The sequence below is a fragment of the Porites lutea genome, chromosome 4 (assembly GCF_958299795.1).
Source record: "Porites lutea chromosome 4, jaPorLute2.1, whole genome shotgun sequence".
Classification (NCBI taxonomy): domain Eukaryota; kingdom Metazoa; phylum Cnidaria; class Anthozoa; order Scleractinia; family Poritidae; genus Porites; species Porites lutea.
Window position 1 is genome coordinate 36,916,696 of NC_133204.1, and position 21,203 is coordinate 36,937,898.

Below are 21,203 nucleotides of genomic sequence, written 5' to 3' on the forward strand. Positions count from 1 at the left end.
TTGGGATTAGCAAAGATGCTGAATTTCCGAAATGCGAACCATTCAACCGAAAATTTTAGAAATTCCGGGAGCAAAGTTGAATGGAAAGAAAATTTCTGGTAAAAAATTTTCGAAAATTTGGGTATACCTCGCGTGGTTGTCCTCTTTTTTGGAAATTTTGGAAAATGCTGTTGCATTCGCTACTGGAAGTAGGCGAATTTTTAAAGCGGACGTTTTGTTTGAATGGAAAACGCCCGTGGTAAGCGCCAACTGGTTATGAAGAATTTGCCGGGGATTGGAGCCAATCAGAAACGTCGAAATATTTTGAATGAATAATAAATGATCTAACTTCAAGACACGTTCCGTGAGCTTACACGTGCGATTTCTGTGTTGCTTTCGGCTTGCTACGTAGAGCCACCGGTCTTTTCGCAGCGAGCGAACTTCCCTTAAGCGACCGCCCACTGTGCAAACAGGATACCTAACCTAGTTATTTACATGTTAGGGAGTGCAGAAACCACTTAAAATTATGAAGCTATTGAGTAAAAGCCAAAAAAAATTTTTTTTGGGATAACGTGCGAGCAGTAATTATCGCCCCATGTTTTGTTTGCAAAACAGCCGACACCTGTGTCTTGCCAGGGTTTCCTTGTGACATTATATAACGAATGTAAATGTCACTCACTGGCTCGTTTGTTGGATAAAATTCGAAAAATTTTCAGCAACCAGACAGTTAGATCATCTTGAGCAAAGTCAACTAACTTCCAAGCTATTGAAATGCCGATTTCAAAGGGCACAGTTTATTACGATCAACAGCATTTTGAGATTACCTTATCAAGAAACGAAAGAGATATCTCAGTGAAGAACAAGGAAAACCCCTTGGCGAAAAAGGAAGCAAATTGTGGCATGGAAGGACCATCATCCAGTGCTCGCGCAGAATATGAACACTGTGTTTTGACTGCTTATGGCGTTTTACCTGCGATCACCAAGGGGATCAATGCTGTTTGTAGTGCTAAAAGAGAAATGAAATGCCATTTAAAGGAAGCAAGGAAAGAGGATCCAATTGTTGGTATTTCCATGAGTCGAGGCAGGCATCCTGAAATCAGTGATAAACAATATGAATATGCTGTTTTAAAAGCCTACGAAATTGTTTCCTTCTAAGGGAGTTTAAATGCCGAATTCGTTTGCCTTCATCCGCAAGTGTACCTTTTTAAACTCATCGCATTTTTAAATGCCCTGTGTGTTACCTGTGCCGTGCAATGTTCATTCTTTTCCTATAGACTTATCGGATAAATTGTGTTTGATATCTATTTCTTTTCTTTCTGAGTGCATGTTAAACTGATTTCGCAACTGAATTTTATTAATTAAGAATACTGGAAGTCAATTTGTGGCAATTGAAATTTTCACGTTTTTTCACTCTGATCATTACATTGTTTTATTTTTTTTTCTAAGCTTGCGAGCTGGCGGAATCCTCCAAATCCTGCAATCTGATTGGTTCCGAGAGCAGGCGGTTTTTTTATGATCTTGTTCGTTGGCAGCTTCATTCACAAGTTTGTTGTTTGTGAATAAGCAAAAAAAGCGATTTTTAAACCATTTTGTTTTTAAAAACTTGCGCTATTATTAGCATTAGCTAGGGTAAAGTGAATTTTATTATTCAGACAAAAAATTTGAGGGGAGAATCAAGCTTGTCAGCCACGAAAACCGCTAAAGTAAAGCAAAACATTCGGCTCATGATATCGCTTCACTAGCGTTAAAACCTACGCTGAAGTGCTGCAATCTTGCTTTTATGCACCATTTTTTCTCTGTTTGTAGTTTGTTTTCCATATTTGCTGTCTGAATCTAGATTCTGCCGTTTTTCATTGAATTTTGCCTCGCTAGTTTTCTATTTTTTCATACTGAATTAGCGTTTAGCTTTCAATGTTGAAAAACAACACGAATCACTTTTCCAGCAGTCGGTAATCGCCGTTTTCATTTCTTTGTTTAAATACTTGTTACCTATATCGACTTCTGTTATTCAAATTCAATTCAAAACCTTACGATTGGCATGTGTAGTTAGCTCATTTCATAAAGCCTTGATGCAGTTTTTATCCCGCTCGATTGAACTAATCTTAAAGTAATTATTCAGCCCAAGAAAATCTTTTTTTTTTTTTTTTTCTGTTGCATTTAATATCAAGTTCGTCAATTCTTACTTATATAGAATTCGTACTTATAAGAACACAAATTTAATTCTCAAAACTGCTGAATAAATTATTTACAAAGTACTTTCGTTATATTATCTGCATCTTTTTCCTCCACTAGCTGCTATTTCTCTTCTGGGATAATTTTGAAACTCGTTGCTTTTTAGCTTGATACTTCATGTTTGCGTTGTTGTGTTCAACAGAGTGATTCACGAAAAACATAACCTGAGATCAGGCCCAATTTTAGCGCTTCTCATACATTCTCTCTAACGGCCACCGCTAAAATTGGGCCTGATACAAACTCTCTCACGTTTGTGCTCGTTACGGCCAGATTTTGGCCGTAACGCTGATTGGCTGTTAGAACAATGCCACAAGATCTGATTGGCTGTCGGAAACGCCGGAAGTTGAAAGCGCTTATTCCTCGCGTGATTGTTTTCGTGAATGATCCGTCCTCGGCGGAGAGAAGGATCGATTTTGCTGTCTTTTTTATTGTTTTATGGTCTTATGGTAGGAAAATATGCCTAATATGTGCCATGGAAATTCGGAAAATTCATATGGTTGTTCATATCTTCTCAGGATTTCCTTTATTTACGGAACTAATGTGAGTGTATCGCGGAGTTGAATCCCTCTGCAAGTTGTTGACCGCTAAGAAGGTGCCTTTTGATTTACCAACAAACGAGTGCAAATCAAAATACTGTCCATCTTAAAACTGGTTTCATTTGAAAGTTTAGACGGGAATGACTTCCCTGAACGGGGTACGCAAGCGGAGGCTCACTGCGAAAGAAACGTCAATCGCCAACTGGGAAGTATTAGACGAAAAATATTCCATCGCTGTTCAAGGAATTTTTGTAGGGATTATTATAAAAGCTAACAAAAGCTAAAAGGTAACAGACTGGTTGTTTGCCTTTGCTTTTTGTAAAGAATAAACCAGGAAAACTGGTGTCCTCGCTCGTTGGCTGTTTGCTTTTGTTTTTAAAGATTTATGTACTGAAAATCGGGGAAAATTGCCGAGGAAAATATTAAGGCAGCAGAAAAATAGAAATTTCAGTATTTTAAATTCGAGCGCGCCCAGCCAAAATAACAAAACTAGTAGAACATCGTGTCGCCGTCTTTTCGAAAACTTTTTACCTTCTACGCCAACAGAAATAACCTTCGAGATCTCCCTTAATCTCGCAAGAAGTTAAATGTGATTGTGCTGACTGTTTTATTTTAACAGATAAAAGCTTTTTTTTTAAGTCAGCCAGTCTGCATTTTTCCCACGCGTGAAAAATTTGCATACTAGAAAAACAAGCAACGGAATTAATTTTGGTTGGCTGATTCGACAAATGTCAATCGATCAAAAAAGTGGGCGACAAACGTTTCGTAGAAGGTTTGTATCAGGCTCTCTGTTCGTTTCGCCTTGCCCGCCGGAGTGTAATTTTCGAAGCGAAACGAAAATAGAGCCTGATCTCAGGTTACGAAAAACAAAACTGGCAGTGTTTTTCCCGCCATCTGTCACGCCACTTTCCACCATGCATTGATCACGTGCCTTGATCAAGAGGTCTGGGACAGAGAAACGATGTTCTCACAACTTGCAAAGCGGTCACCCTGCGTGGTGGTCAGCGGATAATTGCAGTATTTTTCCCACAGTTAATATTTTAGAAGCAAGAAGGGAACCGGCAGAAAAATCAGAAATGCTTGAAAAATTGAAAAAAATAATATTATGCATCTTTGTTTTTCTTGCATATCGTATTTGTCTTTCGGTACTGAAATTGCGGGGGGAACTAAAACGCAACCGTGTGAGATCTTAACCAACAACAACGCGCTCGATCGATTTTATAGGTTACATCGTTCTTGCAGGGCAAGAATAACTTGATGCTGATAAAAATTACTGGAGAAAGTGTCAAATATATCGCAAGCAAGTATATTCAGGGAGCTTTATAAATATGAGCTTACAGCTCTACATATCATAACTGATTAAACATTCACACTTCATAACATTTCACTTCGTTTATTACGATCAGTCAACACCTTGAATCTAAAGTTAAAATTCAAAACGATCCTAATAAACAAATTACAACTACTTCTGAAAGCTCTGTACCTTGAAGTGACTTTAACTTTCTTAAGGTTTGCAGCAAAACACTGCTCGATAGCTCAACTCTTAGGCGGTTCTTATCAGCTGTACGGAGCTATATGTTGCATATTCCAAACTCTGCAGAGGGAAATTGTTTAACAGATAAAGAAAACCACACACTGTCTGAGAAGCGACATGAAATCAATAAATTTACGAGTTGCCAAAATATAATAGCGAGAGACAGTCTCTCCTTCGACCGCCATGTTTTTGTTTCTTCTCAAGACCGTTATCTATGGATTTTGACGTTATGCGCATGATCAGTACACAACTCCGCTGGCAAGACCTTTGCTGATCGCTTTGCAAGTTGTGAGATTCATTTAAGAGAAGGTATGGGAAGTAGCTCCCCCCCCCCCCTCCTCCTGTCCGCAAGCGTTCATTTTCAAACAAAAACAAGTGCGTAGCTCATGGTTTGTTCTTTATAAATTGTTAAGTTAATATATATTTTTCTTTTCTTTTCAGTTAAAAAAGGAACTTGAGGCGTTTGACCCTGCCTTTTTTGAAGAAATTGAAGACTTGAAGTATAATTATCAAAAGTCCGTGGAGAGAAATGTGTTGTATGAACGTCAACTGCGACAATTGTCTCGTCAATTTGGAGTGGACGTTAATATACCTACAGAAGATTAATCCAACTCAAAAAATTTTTAAAAAAGTTCATTTCTTCGGATACCGTAAATCCTCTATTAACCCCCCCCCCCTCGCCCCTTCCGGGGGAGTGTGGTATCAGTTCTCCTGAAAGAACTAGAATACAAAGTGAAAAGCTCAAGTAAAGGTAGGTTGGAGGTTATGCGGCCAAAGTCCAAAAGCAAATCCGAACTTCCAATTAAAAACACCGAAACAAACCATTCCGGATCGGTCCAATTGAAGTTTTACAATCATGATTAATTACAGTGCGACCGGAAAAACCATGAACACTTGAAATATCTCAGGAATGTTTATTGTGTTATGACCAATCACAGCAAAGATCAAGACATGCGAACTGGCCACAAAACCACAAACTAATTAACGTTCTTGCTTGCGGTTTAGTTTTCTCAAGCCTGATTTGCTTTTTTCTTGCAACACAGTAACATTCCAGAAATAGTTCTGGTGTTCACGGTTTTCCCGGTTTGACTGTAATACAGTCTATCATTTATTAGTGAAGAATAATAAGGGGGTGGGGAGGGGGGTTTAAAAGAGGGGGGAGGGGCTTATTAACTTTCTTCCCCTGAAAAGGGGGGCGTATTAGAGGGAGTGGACTCATCTCCAGGCTACACTCGGTACATTTGAAACCAAGATGGCTGCCTGTAAGGCTCGACTATCTCACGGAAAAACTGGAGACTGTGGACAGTCGAAAAAGTTAAATTAAAAACCAGACATGACATACCCAAAACTCCCACAGTGTAAACGATTCAAGACGTTTAAAATACTGGGAAGTTTGTTAGACAATACCTTAACATCGTCATACTTACTAGCCCAAAAATTTTAATTCCTTGCTCAACTTTTATTCATTTGCGTACAGTGTACAGTTATTGATAATATGTAAAATATGTATTTAAGTAGTTATAAATTATTTATAAAATATTAAATATGTTTTCGATCTTGTATTATCTTTTCTTTTATTACCTAAAGAAGTGAATCCACAGGTTAATAAATGCCGGCTCAATTCTTGGGTTAAAGCGTCAGCATTTATAACGTATTACAGTCTCATTTTCAAGAGTTGACCGAAAAAAAAACTGAAAAGAAAGGAATGGAAAAAACAAACAATAAAACAGTTAAAATATTAGCCGAACCGCGAATGTTATTAAAACCTGGAACGGGAAAATGAAAAATGAGATAGATACAGTGGGTTTTATTGAGTTACTTTGCAGACTTAACTAAATTGCGCAACGTTTAATACAAATCTAAAAATATCTTTAAGCTAAGAAAAAAGAGAAATGAAATACGTTGCTAATCTCTACGTTATGATTAAAAATTTTAAAATGTAAACTGCACGTCATGAATACATTGCCATAGAGCTGCTCTTGTTGAATGGGAACCAAACCTGGGGTTCATTTTCAATTCGCTGTTTTATTCCCATTATTCATTTTCCCGTTAGTGGTAGTTCACCATCCGGGGCGGTGGTGTCACAGTTATATGTATTTCCCCGTGATATGTGTTGCTCCGAACACATATCTCATTGGCTAAGAGCCACAGGTTAGTCAGTTATCCGCTAGCAGATAGCTGAGTAATCTGTTCGTTGGGCGCGCAATGCATGAATGTCAAGAGCACTGGTACGTGTTATCAGCCTCGGCCTTTGGCTCGGCTGATAACACTTACCTCGAGCTTGATTATTCCGGATATCACAAAAACCTCATCCAATAATTGTTTAGTGCTTTCTGTTTCCCGTGCAGGGAAACAAAACACTTTCTGATTAAAGGCGTAACGTTAAAAGCGCCATTGGCGCAACAATTACGGCTTAAAACAAATGAAATTTTTTTTAAAAAGGCAAATACAAAGGAAGAGACGGCCGTGGAAAACCAAAAGAATATTAAAAGGGATTGCAAATGTGGTTAATTTACAAACTCTTTAATAGTTTTTCATAGCTTATGTTTTTTTCTTTTTACCTTTACATTGGTTTGTCACGACACGCTGTGATGAAGTCATTTAAAAGTTATTGTGACGCTTAAGCCATCTTCCATAGTGGTAGAGAAAACGGGAAAACCCAGGAAAAATGCCTGAATTGGACTGTCATGACCAAAGCCTTATTCTCGAAGTCTCTGAGCCTGAAGATTCATTTGGTATCATGCTGTCTGATTGATTTTTTTTTTCTGCCCATTATTAATAATTGAAAGAATCACCTTTTCACTGGCTGAGGGCGTGAAGATTTTCTCAATAGCCCGTTTTCACCATGACTACAACTCCAGAATCAATTTCGATTTCTCTTATGTACATTTGATAATTCCAATAAGGTTTTAAGTGAACAAAAGCGCCGTACATTACACAAGAAGACAAAGACAACAAATCCTGTAGATATCTGGTGGGCGTGTAGCATTTTCGTGTAAATGGCATTGGCTATTGATAATCGAATAACTGAAAAAAGGCATGTGCAATTGCTATAAAAATCCGTTCCTTGAATCAGAATGGGCTCTTCGCATCTTGTCATCAGTTACCTGGTACAAAAGATCATACTAGAGAGCCATCAACATAGTAAAATCTTTAAAATGCTAATTTTCTTTTACTGAGTCAAGGTGCTACTGTTTTGTTTACACTCCACAAGCATGGCATGCTCTATTGTCTATACTAAGCTTCGGTAATGCGCTGCTTCAGTCGGTGCCGACTGACAACATGGCACCGCTTTTAACTTCGAGAAAGACAAGGTCTTAAAAACAATCGCTCCCAAGAGTGTCCACGATCAGTTATGAGACGTTTTCATTTATAGCAGTTTCCCACAATGTATGCTTTGACTGTGAAAATTGAGGTGTTTTGAGTAATTGGCCACTTATGAGAGGTGGTTGTTAAAAAGTAGTTCGACCCTATCGCCTCCACCTTCAGTTATAGACCTCTACCTACACCAGTTCCGAATAGACCTTGTTCACGATCCCCGCCATCTTTGCACGCGCTTTAGGATTGATGGGATAAAAGCAATATCACGTGGTATTTCAGGGGGAAAACGAGTGGTGAAATTTGCCAATACGGTCGCAAACGAGTTTGTGTACTCTTTCAAAACGATACGACAATTTTAGACTTGCAAAATGTACAGTTCGAGTTTCGATAGGTGTTACGTCATTATTTATTGCTTGCTATGAGGACATCTTCGTTCACTACCTGCATTCTAAAACAAGAGAGGATAAAGGGGACAGAGAAGGCATCTCCCATACATACCCTATTCCATAGGTAATTCGTCTCGAGTTATTTTTAGAATCGGGATAAAGTTACCTCGCGCGCTGCCTCAATTCGTGAAGGACACATGACTCAGAGCGTGGGTCATCCACGTGGAACACATTCGCGCTATATGATTGGCTGTTGTCTAATCCCCCTTGGGATCTGTGGTCTTAAACATAACTCGAGACGAATTACCTATGGAATAGGGTTTGTACGGAGGATGCCTTCTCTGTCCCCTTTATTCTCTCTTGTTCTAAAATTAATTGACCAATATCGTCTTTAAGGTAAAAAGTTCTTCTTTCCTGTTGTCTAGAATAAACAATCTCGCAATTTGTTGTATTGGCAGGTTTTATCACTTGTTTGAGAAAACACGTAATATTGCTTTTATTCCTCAATCTTAATCATTTGTGTTCTTGTTCTCTTTGGACGCATACCAGATTTACCACAAGAAAGTTCGCTAATTTGCTAATAATGCGATTTGAGGTGTCAACAATTCAAAATGGTTGAAGTGCGACTGGATTTTTCAGGGGAAATACCTCCTACGCCATAAGCGATGATTTGGAAAAATGACCACTACAGCTGTATAAGATATGAAAAAAACAATTGTTTTGACTTTTATATCGTTGGCATTGGAGTTGTCATAGCAACGAAATGAATTCATTACCTATTTTACTGACAGCCATATCGACACTGGAGAGTTTCCTTTTTACCAAAATCGTTCACGGAAGGTTATTCCTCCAATAGCTGCTCGATGATCGTGACGTTTGAGCAAACTGAGAACGTGTTCGATATATTTTGGTATGAAGTTTTTTTAGTTAGAAATTTAGTGAATACTGGACAATCTTATTGTTCAGCCGCCATCAAGGGAAGGGATGGCGCAGTGGTGAGAGCGCTCGCCGTCCACCAATGTTTCCAGGGGTTCAAATCCCGGCGTCGACGCCAAATGTGGGTTGAGTTTGTTGTTGGTTCTCTCCTTTGCTCCGAGAGGTACTCCGGTTTTCCCCTCTCCTAAAAAAACCAACATTTCCAAATTCCAATTCGACCAGGAATCAGGTAGACGAAGGACCACTTTGTGGATGCGCCACCTCCAAATCATTATTCATTAATTATTTATTTATTTATCTACAGAAAACAAAACGCCTATGAAATGCAATTTCACCTTATAGTAGTTTCATTTTCTTTAAAACCGTATATGAAAAGATCATGGAAATAGTTTTAGCCGATTTCTAAAGAGGAATTTGATTATAATGCTTTCAGATGCTGTCATGGCGTTTTTGTATATTTTTACTGCGCGATAGAAAAGAAATAAGAGGTATTTGCTCCAAATTTCTTATATTTTCTTAGGCAATAGTAGGTAATATTTCTGTATAATTCAAGTGCATTGTTAGTTACCGCTGTTCTCGTGAGCTGTCACTAATATATTTTACCAAAAAAACCCTTCCACAGAATTTACACAACAAAACGATAAAGAAAAATAAAATGGAAAGGAAAAAAACCTTCCACCCGCTTTGTGAAACTGATCTTTTTCGTCCAGAAGGTTCGCTATTGCTATTAAAATAAGTTTTGTCGGTAAAATGGATCCCTCTGTGGTGTTTTTTGCGTCATTGTAGTTGATCCGGGTAATATTAAGGTATAACAGTATTTCAAGAGTCTTCTTGTTGACTTGGTTGTTAAAGCAAAAATTTTGCCGAAAAAGCTATTATATGGTAGCGAGTACAGAAAACTCTTGAAAGAATGATAAAGTTGATGATGTGTTGTACCATAAACGCGCGAGCAATAATTTTCTCCCCATATTTTTTGAGAAGGCAACTGGCAACTTACATGTATTTACCCTGCAAGGGTTTCCTTGCGTCATATATTTAATACCAGGGAAGTATCGCTCACTCGCTTGCCAGCTGGTTGGATTGCGATAGATTTTAAACAGCAAGACAGTAACTTAAGATCGCCTCAGAGATGTTGAAGTGTCGTTTTGAAAGGGCAGTCTATACCGGTCAACAGCATTTTGAGATTACCTTGGCGAGAAACGAAAAAGATGTCCCCGTGGAGGTTAGCAACGAAAACTGCTTGTCGAATGAGAAAGCAAAGAATGGTATGGAACAAACATTATCCAGTGCTCACATGAAATATGAATACTGTGTCTTGACTGCTTATGGCGTTTTACCTACCGTCGCAAAAGGAATCGATGGTGTTTTTTGTGCTAAAAAAGAAACAAAAGACCACCAAAAGGAAGCAAGGAAGGAGGAACCAGCAGTTGGTGTGTTCATGAGCCGAGGACGCTCTGATTTCAGTGATAAACAGTATAAATATGCTGTTTTAAAAGCCTACGGATTTTTTTCCCGCTCTAAGGGAGAATAAATGCTAAATTTCTTCCGCTTTATCCGAAACTGTATATTTTTTTTAACGTTTGGCCTGCACTCAGAGGCAGCCCAAGCTTAGTATAAGAGTTTAATCATAAATAGGTGCGGTGGTCTGGTATTGCGTAATCCTCAAATGACCGTGAAAATAAAGGATTGGTATGGAAATAAGGTAAAGAATTCAAGAAGACAAATACTTGCCGGATTTTCAATAAAATGCACTCCATCTAATTTACTTTGTTTGTTCTTGCTTGCCGTGTGGGTATTTTCCCGATCCGGTGCTATTTAACTTAAGCATAAACTGCTAGGTTGCCTGTTCAGCTCTGCACAGCTGAAGCGGTTATTTACCATTTAATTTTCACCACAGGTATCCCAAACTCACGCGTGAGAATCGTTGCGTGTCCGTATGGGGATTTAAGCGTTCGTTATTTAGGGGTCAAAAATAGTGATAAAGATACTTCAGAATTTCTTACCTTGTATCCTTGTTTAACTTTATTGTGTTTTCTTAGCATCTTTGGCCGTTTCAGGGCGATTCCAGCGAGTTTTAGTTCTGCCGTAATAACGATCGCTTAAGTCCCCATACAAGCCCTTATAATATTTCTGGTACGCAACGATTCTTACTCTTGAGCTTGGGGTACCTGTGTTTTCACATGGACCATGATGCACCTTGTTTACCCTCCCCCGCCTCCCTGAAAAAAAAAAAAGAAAAAAATTGCATAACCATAAACGAATCTTAACCATTGACTGTAATACCCAGAAGAAATTGGAAACAATGGTTAAGCAAAATTTTGGGTCTTAAACAAATGCATTATGGCCTAATTGAAAATGGTGAATTGCTTGGAAGCAAGGCTGCTAGCAATGTACCATAGACTGGGTGAGTTATTGCCTACATCTTTCAAATAATTATGGGGCTCTTTCATTCAACGAAAACGTTCGAAAATTTGGGAACAGCGGAAGATGGTGCAGAAATTTCCCGGAAAAAAATACCGAATTTCTGAAATGCGCACCATTCAACCGAAAATTCTAGAAATTCCGGGAGCAAAGTTGAATGGAAAGAAAACTTCTGGTACAAAATTTTCGAACATTTGTGTATACCTCGCGAGGTTGTCCTCTCTTGGAATTTTTGGAAAATGCTGTTCCATTCGCTACTGGAAGTAACCGAAATTTTAAAGCGGCATTTTTTTTTTTTTTTTTTTTTTAACAGTTTTTATTGAATTAAAGACAAGTTTTACAATTTTACTTAAGAATAAACATTAAATACATTTCTACTCAAAAAGGAAAAAGGATAACAACAACGAAAAATGTATGTATGTATTACAACAACGATGATATTAATAAAGATGCCTGCTAATTTTAACGAACCTATGGGTATCAACTACTACAAAGTGCATTAGTTAGCTTCTCCCACTTTTGAAAATGAAAAAGAAGTTTATTTTTTTCCCTGGCGATATGGAGCTCAATATTGAAGACACGTCTTGCCCTAGCAATAAAACCTCTAATTGAAGGTACGCTATTATGACATTTCCTACAGTAGATATAATATTTAGCTAATAACAAAATATGATTAATTAGAATATAGTCTTCTACAATATCAAATTTTCCAAATATCACATCAGACTCATTAATTGTCTCAACATGAACATAATTATCTCTTAGCCAGGACAAGACATGCTTCCAAAACTCAGAAGATATCCTGCAGGAGAAGAGTAAATGCTCGACGGATTCCGCTGCTTCTTGACAGAAAGTGCAGTTTGGCGATTCCACCACACCAATTAAATTAAGTTTCACGTTTGTAAAAATTATACAATTTAAAATTTTGTAATGAAATTCCCTGATCCTTGTGTCCAAAGTGCAATGAAAGGCCAAAGTGTAAGCCTTTTCCCAATCAATATCTATATTTGCGTAATTGTTTGACAATTTCTGTTTTGCGGTGGGCGCAATTTGCTTTTGCTGCAGAAAGATTTGATAGATCTGTTTAGGAGAGATATCAAGGATTGGCACTAGATTACCACTTGGCAACTTAATAGTTGGGGTAATCGGTATGGGATTGGCTGATATGACGTTTGTAGATGCTTTAATAAGTGAGCGCCATTCTGCGGGAATCGAATTGATAATACTCATAAGAAAAAATCGTTGTTCAGGGTTTGTAAGTGAAGAGAAGTCGCACAAGAAGGAGTTGTGGGCAGAAATTAAATCCTTAATCTTCACGAAGCCTAAATTTACTATATCTCTTCTGTACATCGATTTTTTGTCATAACAAAGAAATTTGTTGTTCCAGATAATTTCGTTAATGATTTCCTCGTAACAACTTGGAGTCTTCCCATTAACCTCCGACCACGCATCGAAGCATTCCTTATAATATGCTGGTAGACTGATTTTCAATTTAGAATTTTGAAAGTTGCAATGCAATACAAAACGTCCTCCGACTGGTAACAGAAGTTTGTCTAGGATTACTTTCCAAGGACTTGAGTAATCCTCCAGTAATTTCTTTAAACATGTTATTCGTTTAGCGCAAATCATAGATTGAATGTCCAACATTTTGAGTCCACCCATTTCTATATCAGATATCAATGCAAGACGCTTCACTTTGTCCTTCCCATTCCAAATAAAGTTGTAGAGAACTGAGTTTGCCTCTTTAATTAGTTCTTTAGAGACTGGTATAACCGATGCTCTGAACATAAGCTTTGGGATTGCGAAAGTTTTGACTATCTGTATTCTCCCTAAAAGGGAGAGCCCTCTCCATTTCCATACGTTGATTGATTCCTTTATACTTTTTAAAGTTTGACTAAAGTTAAGGTTGTTCCTTTGTCTATCATCATAACCAAAATATATCCCCAAGATTTTTATGATCTCACAAATACTATGAGTTGGGAAGTCTTTCTCCTGTAGGATATTATCTCCTAGAGGCATGATTTCTGTTTTTTCATCATTCACCTTTAGGCCGGAACATTCTCCAAAAGAGTTGAGAATACGAAACAGATTTGTATAAGATGTTTTGTCTTTTAAGATACAGGTCATATCATCTGCAAATAGAGACAGTTTAATCATTTCTTCTCCAATTTTAAGCCCTTGTACATTGCAGTCCTCTCTTATTTTTAAAGCTAAGGTCTTAAGCGCTAGGATGAAGAGGTAAGGGGAGAGTGGATCCCCCTGTTTGACACCTCTACCTAGTAGAAAAGGACCAGTCGTAAATCCATTGTTCATTACACAGCTGGATGCATTTTTATACAGAACACGCATCCACTGAATAAAAGATGGGCCAAAATTGAATTTGTGTAATGTTCTGATTAGAAATCGAAAGTCTAGTGTGTCGAAGGCTTTTTCAAAGTCAATTGCGATCATAAATCCCGACCAACTGTTCCGTTTGGTGTAATCCACAATATCATCAATCGTTCTAATTGCGTCAAATATGGACCTACCTTTAACAAATGCATTCTGACTGGGATGTATTAAATTTGGCAAGACCTTTTCCAGGCGCTTCGCTAAAACTTTAGAAATAATTTTCGCATCGACATTAATTAGCGATATAGGCCGCCAATTTTTAATTACTCGTTTATCCTTTCCTTTTTTTTCAATTAATGTGATTATAGCCTGTTTTTGTGAGTTTGAAAGTTCTCCAAACTCATAAGAGTAGTTGATGCAATCTACTAGAGGTTTCCCAATCAAAGACCAAAAAGCCAAATAGAATTCTATTGTTAGTCCATCGTTCCCAGGCGTTTTATTTTTTGGAAAGGATTGTAAGACATTAAAACATTCATTATATTCTATCCTTCCTTCACATACCATTCGCAACTCTTCAGTCAAGGTAGGAACTTCCTTTAAGTCATCTAGAAATGACGATGAATGACTATTATTCTCTTTGTAAAGATTGGAGTAAAAGAAATCTAATTCACTCATAATTGTATTAGGATCAACTGCTATTGTTCCGTCGCTTTTTAAAATTTTCCGCAAACAACTTTTATTTTTATTTGATTTTTCCAAATTCAAAAAATATTTGTTGTTCTTTTCACCTTTTTCGTACCACGTTGCACGGGAACGAACAATAGCTCCTTGAGTAATGTAATCATACAGTTGGTCGTATTCTGCCTGTAAGCATTCTAAATCTTCAACATTTTGTCTCGATGGATCATTGTCACACTTTTTGGTACAGTTCTGTAATTTTTCTTCCAGTTCATTAAGTTTAGCTCTCCGGTTCCGAGCTTTTGTTTTGCTATAACTTATAGTGAGCTGTCGAATTTTGTATTTTAGCAAGTCCCATAAGACACGCGTATCAACAACATCCTTAAATTCTTCGAGCCAACTTTTGATGTTTGTGTCAAGGAGATCGCAATAATTAGTATCATTCACTAAAGAACAATTAAACTTCCAAAAGCTTGGACCGCGTTTACTGTCATCTATACCGTTAATCGACAATGTAATTGCAGAGTGATCTGATTTAATAGATGGTATTATGTCAACTGAAACAATGTCGTCCTGCAAAGAATCATTTACCAACCAATAGTCCAAACGTCTCTGAATAATTGGGGTCTTCTGTCTCCACGTAAAGCGTTTCTCCGTCGGATTTCTAACACGCCATATATCTATCAAATCCTGCTCCAAACAAATATCCTCCAGAATTTTGACTGATTCCTTCGTTTTCTTAATACCCCCACTTCCATCAAGATCTTGGTCAAAAATCACATTAAAGTCTCCACCGATAACACAAGAAGAATCCGCAAGTGTGAGCGAGCTTTTAAGCTCCTCTGAAATTTTGTTGAAAAAATCGCACTGCTCGGCACATTTATTTGGTGCATAGATGTTTAGAAGTGCAAATGGAGAATCCTGAATAAGAGCCTCTAGGAGAACGTATCGACCCAACCTTTAAGGATTGCAGTCTGAAATCTAGCTGATCTTTAACAAGAATAAGAACGCCTCTACTATGATTAGTTCCATGGGAAAAGAATGTTTTGCCTTTCCACTGTTTTTTCCATTCATTCTCCACTTCTGGGGTGCTATACGTTTCCTGAAGGAAACATATATCGGCAGAAGATTTAAACAGCCAATTAAAAATAGACTTCCTTTTATCAAAAGAGCGAATTCCACGAGCATTTAATGATAAAAGTTTAAAGTTTATGTTTTGGCGCTCCATGTCCGACGAGATAATCTGTAAACTTCAAATGAGAGAAGCCAACGCAAACGGTTCTTTTGAACAACGGGCATAACACGCAAATAACAAAAGAAAACAGAACAATAAGAAAATAACAAACGAAGGCAATCAAACGTAAAACAAAAGGTAAACCTAGATCTAAATAAAGCAAGACAAATATTACAATAACAACTAGAGAACAATACAATAAGAAAATAACACGAAAAACAATGACAAAAACTAACAATGGCCACAAAGAACAAACACTACACATACAAATAGAAATAAAATAGCGGCCAGCCAAAGCTGTTATTGCCATCTCTGACTGGCACCTTGCAATCTTGATCTTAATTAATAGCATTCTGGTTTTTGCTCCACAGTTCTTGGCAAAATAATAAAAACACAACTAGAAAATATATGCGGCCTAAATGATTTTTCGAATGTTCTTACATCTCAACACCGTCAATAAACAATTTATCTGGCTCCGCTCTACTGAAAAAAGCGGTCTTACCGTCCTTTTTCGCTTGTTTAAATTGCTTCATCTTCTTCTTTCTTCTTTCCAAAATTTCACTTGGAAGGTCCGGCGAAATTCCAAAGTTTTTTCCTTTTAGCTTTCTAGCATTGGACATAACTTCTTCTCTTTGAGGATATTTCAAAAAACGTGCGATTATTTGTCGAGGTTTACCACTGGAAGAAACACGCTTTCCAACACGATGGACCCTTTGGAATTCGATTTGGTCTGCATTTTCCATACCAAGCTCTGTTTTAAGGAATCCAACAAAAACCTCTCTCGCATCCTCCTCCATATCGGCTTCTTCTTTAATTCCGAAAAAACGAAGATTTTCCCGCCGCTGATAAACTTCCATGTATAGTTTCTCGTCCCGGAGCTGATTAATTTCGCATTTCAGCTTGTCAAATTTCTCCTTGAAAGACTCGCGTTCCGTGTTCGCAAAATCCAATCCGTCTTCCAGTTCTTTGATCTTTTTTTCTGTTTTGTTTTTGAAAGCCTCGAAACAATCCACCTTTGCCTGCAAATTACTAACTTTTTCATCAACTGCTTTTACATACCGTTCCAAATTCTCAAGTTTTTCCAACACTTGTTCAAGTTTCGGGATAACTTCCCCCGCCATATTCAGTATAGATAACACTTCGTCCGATTCACACAGTTCGGAATCTGAGAGCGAAGCGTCGTGTCTTAACTTTTTGCCATCTGGGGAAAGATTATCGTCTGTGGAAGATGCTGAAGAGCTTTTCCTCGATTTTCGTTTAACAGTTTCGGCCATACAACATTGCCAAGCGCGGAGCAAAATCGCACACGTCTACTCCGACATCTTGCCCGACCCAGTCTCTAAAAAAGCGGCATTTTGATGAATGGAAAACGCCTGTGGTGAGCGCCAACTGGATATGAAGAATTAGCCGGGACTGGAGCCAATCAGAAACGTCGAAATATTTTGAATGAATAATAAATGATGTCACTTTAAGACACTTCCCGTGAGGAGGGGGGCGTAAGGGTTTGCGGTGATGCGGTTTTGCGGTAATTTTTATTTTAACTCGCGGTATTGCGGTTTCAAAACACTAAGCGGTTTGCGGTTATTACAACCTTTAGGTCGCGGTTTTCGGTGAAAAAAAATTGTCTGCGGTGATAACACTCTTTAGAACGGTCGGCATCCGGTTGTTTTGCAAGCGCGAGCCAAGTGTTTTGTGTTACAACGCATCAGGGTTCATTATATCAGCTTACAATTTATCTCTGTGGTTTGCAATTACGGCCTTTTCCAGTTAATTCTTAATGTGATTAACCGTTGACTTAATGCGTCGACTTCGTGAAATCCCATGCCGGATGTTAGCTCGTACAGCTGTACATCCTCTAGAGTACGAGTAGTCCCCCATTTTTCCTCAGGCATATTAGATCGAGCGAAACGCGAGCGCGCGCGAAAATCACCCCACGCGAGAAAACGCGACACGTGGTTTTCGCGCGCGCTCGCGTTTCGCTCGCTCCACTATCCCTGTGGAAAAATGAGGGACTACTCGTAGTCTATACAGCCTCGTGTTCTCGTTGCTTTGATTCAATGCGCGACAATGGTAACTGAGGTCGTCGAGGTCGCAACTGAAAGCGAAGAGGACGTAATAATATATTGCGTGGCAATCTTCTATGAAGAAGGAAAGAAAGGGGAGAATTTCAGAAGAGCTGTACGTTTTAACAATCGTCTTCTCCACTGAACGTGAACTCTTTACGAGACAAGAAGGTCACAATTCCAGAAGAAACATTTATTCCGCCTTCAACAACTAGCACAGGGTCGTCCAAAGTAATCAGTCACCCAATGTAAGACGTACAGGATCAGTGACAGAGTTTTTCAAAGTCAAGGGAGATATCAATACTCGTTCAAGTACATGACCAGCATACTTGGCATTTGGTTAGTAGTGAACAGAGTATAATAGTATAGTGTAGTACAATATATCGTTAGCGTTATGATGGTGTGTTAAATACTAACGCATAATGTTATAAGAATATATAACAAGTCTTGCTAACGTCAGTTTTCATATTGTGGCATACATGTACGCGCGGTTTCGGTATTCGGGAAAAAATCCGATGCGGTTTGCGGTTTTTTGGCGTATTTCTGTGCGGTTTTGCGGTTTTCGGACCCCCCTTACGCCCCCCTCCGTGAGCTTACACGTGCGATTTCTGTGTTGCTATCGGCTTGCTACGTAGAGCCAGCGGTCTTTTCGCAGCGAGCGAACTTCTCTTAAACTACCACCCACAGTGCAAACAGGATACCTGACCTAGTTATTTACATGTTAGGGAGTGCAGAAAGCACTTAAAATTATGAAGTTATTGAGTAAAAGCCAAACTTTTTTTTGGATGAACGTGCGAGCTGTAATTTATCGCCCCATATTTTGTGTGGAGAAGAGCCGACACCTGTGTCTTGCCTGGGTTTCCTTGTGACATTACATAACGAAAGTTATTGTCTCTCACTGGCTCGTTGGTTGGATAAATATCGAGAAAATTTTCAGTAACGATACAGTTAGATCATCTTGAGCAAAGTCAACTAACTTCCAAGCTATTGAAATGGCAATTTCAAAGGGCACAGTTTGTTACGATCCACAGCTTTTTGAGATTACCTTATCAAGAAACGAAAAAGATATCTCAGTGGAGAACAAGGAAGACCCCGTGGCGAAAAAGGAAGCAAATTGTGGCATGGAAGGACCATCATCCAGTGCTCGCGCGAAATATGAACACTGTGTCTTGGCTGCTTATGGCGTTTTACCTGCGATCATCAAGGGGATCAATTGTGTTTATGGTGCTAAGAGAGAAATGAACGGCAATTTAAAGGAAGCAAGGAAAGAGGAACCGTCTGTTGGTATTTTCATGAGCCGAGGCAGGCACCCTGAAATCAGTGATAGACATTATGAATATGCCGTTTTAAAAGCCTATGGAATTGTTTCCTTCTGAGGGAGTTTAAATGCTGAATTCGTTTGCCTTCATTCGCAAGTGTAACTTTTTTAAACTCATCGCATTTTTAAATGGACAGTGTGTATGTGACGGTTAGAACCATAAGTGTACAAAGTATGTTCATTCTTTTCCTATAGACTTATCGGATAAATCGTTTTTATATCTGTTCCTTTTCTTTCTGAGTGCATGTTAAACTGATTTCACAATTGAATTTTATTAATTGAGAACACTGGAAGTGAATTTCTGGCAATTGAAATTTTCGCGTTTTTTTTATTCTGTTTATTACATTGTTTTATTTTTTTTCTAGCTTGCGAGCGGGCGGAATCCTCCAAATCATGCAATCTGATTGGTTCCGAGAGCGGGCGGTTTTTTTATGATCTTTGTTTTTTGTGAATAACCAAAAAAAGCTATTTTTAAACCATTTTGTTTTTAAAAACTTGCGCTGTTATTAGCATTGGCGAGGGTTGTTTGACGCTCAGATTATGATATTTAAAAAACCTTTCTTTATACTAAAGGAGAGCTTAATTGTGTTACTATATATTACAAGCTAAAAATCGTGTTGTAATGTTTTGTTTTGGTTTGCAATCTTCAACGTGCCCCGGTTCGAGTAGTCGCACTGTAACAGCCCATATTTATTGGTTAATTTGCTATTGCAAATCTCAAACTGTCCGATTTGACCTGTCCGATAACTAAGAGCTTCCCGGCCAATCAGACAGTTAAACAGCCAATTAAAATCCAGGACAAAATTGACTAGCCAATACACACTTAATGTCAGATCCCGAGTCAAACAGGTAGCTTTGTTTTCCCGAGAGTTCTGATGTTTCCCAAGACGAAGTCGAGGGAAACATCAGGACTCGAGGGAGAACAAAACTAACTGGTTTCCCGAGGGACCTGACATTAAGTGGTTTGTTATATTTCTAGACTTCTAATTCAACGTACTTCAACAGCAACAAAAGAATACGCTTTAGCGGAGCGAATCAAAACACTCGACTCGGTACTTATAAGAACACAAATTTAATTCTCAAAACTGCTGAATGAATTATTTACAAAGTACTTTCGTTATATTATCTGCATCTTTTTCCTCCACTGGCTGCTATTTCTCTTCTGGGATAATTTTGAAAATCGTTGCTTTTTAGCTTGAGACTTCATGTTTGTGTTGTTGTGTTCAACAGTGATTCACGAAAAACAAAACTGGCAGTGTTTTTCCCGCCTTCTGTCATGCCACTTTCCACCATGCCTTGATCACGTGCTGTAATGTAGCCCAAGCGGGGTACATTGTTTAATGTATCACGATCGGGATACATTTGATTTTAGTCAAGGCCATGTGACCAAGAATCAGCCAATGTACGAATATTGTTGGGAGAAAATTGATGTTGGTCACTCTTGGGACTTAAGGTTAAAACGTCGCCGTTATCAGTGACTACAGTGCTAGTATCTACTATCTCGTGTTATTGGTGGTTCGAATCCGGCATACGAATCCGCAACTTTTTGAATCCGCTCTCCAGAGTGGAAATTTTTGAATACGCTATGAATCCGGAATCGTATGAACGCTAAATCCGGATATTTTTTTAATCCGGTGACGTAACAAGATCAAGCCCAGTTCTTTACCGTGAATACTGTATTCAAGATAGCAACCTCGACTCATAAATGTGACTGATGTGGGCATAAGATAAACCTAACTCCCGAGCGAAATTTACTCGTCTCGTGTTTATTTATTTTTTTTAAAATTTATCATTTCCCCAAACCGTGAACCGACTGATTTGCCAATGTGAATGTTAAACAACTAACAGTTAAGTTTTTGTTTAAGTTTTTACCTGCTCAACTAACGAGTAATACATGTGTTGCAAAACCTCGCGTATGACAGGTAAATCGCCAGCAGATAAAAACACGAATTTTAATAAATCTTTCTTGATTAAAAAAGTCGTTCTACGGTATTTTTTGTAACGAGGGTGGCAATTTGTAACAACTTCCTAACGCAAATTGTAATAATTCTATTTTTGCTCATTTCATAAAATCTTTTACGACAAGATTTTAGAAATAAAAACAATTTGCAGCTGGGCATTGTTACAAATGTTCTATGGTTTCCTTGAGACCGCCTTGACATTAATTTAGTAACGTTATTTCTTGTTCTTTCAATTGTTTGTATGTTGTTCTTGCGTCCGGACGTTGTTAAAAA

The 21,203-nt window shown here is 38.2% G+C and overlaps 2 protein-coding genes across 2 annotated transcripts in view; one reads left to right on the forward strand and one right to left on the reverse strand.

Moving 5' to 3' along the window:
* LOC140933465 (centrosomal protein of 290 kDa-like) overlaps positions 1 to 5,358 on the forward strand; it is a 65,762-nt gene extending 60,404 nt beyond the window's left edge. Inside the window, exon 69 of the mRNA XM_073383023.1 lies at positions 4,723 to 5,358. Within this exon, the coding sequence (XP_073239124.1) occupies positions 4,723 to 4,887 (165 nt within the window). The 3' untranslated portion in view covers positions 4,888 to 5,358. The remainder of the gene's footprint in view (positions 1 to 4,722) is intronic.
* A 10,594-nt stretch (positions 5,359 to 15,952) lies between these two features.
* LOC140932655 (uncharacterized) lies at positions 15,953 to 16,719 on the reverse strand. The gene has a single exon (XM_073382173.1). The coding sequence runs from the start codon at positions 16,707 to 16,709 to the stop codon at positions 16,026 to 16,028; it is 684 nt and encodes a 227-aa protein (XP_073238274.1). The 5' UTR covers positions 16,710 to 16,719; the 3' UTR covers positions 15,953 to 16,025.
* Positions 16,720 to 21,203: the final 4,484 nt, after the last annotated feature.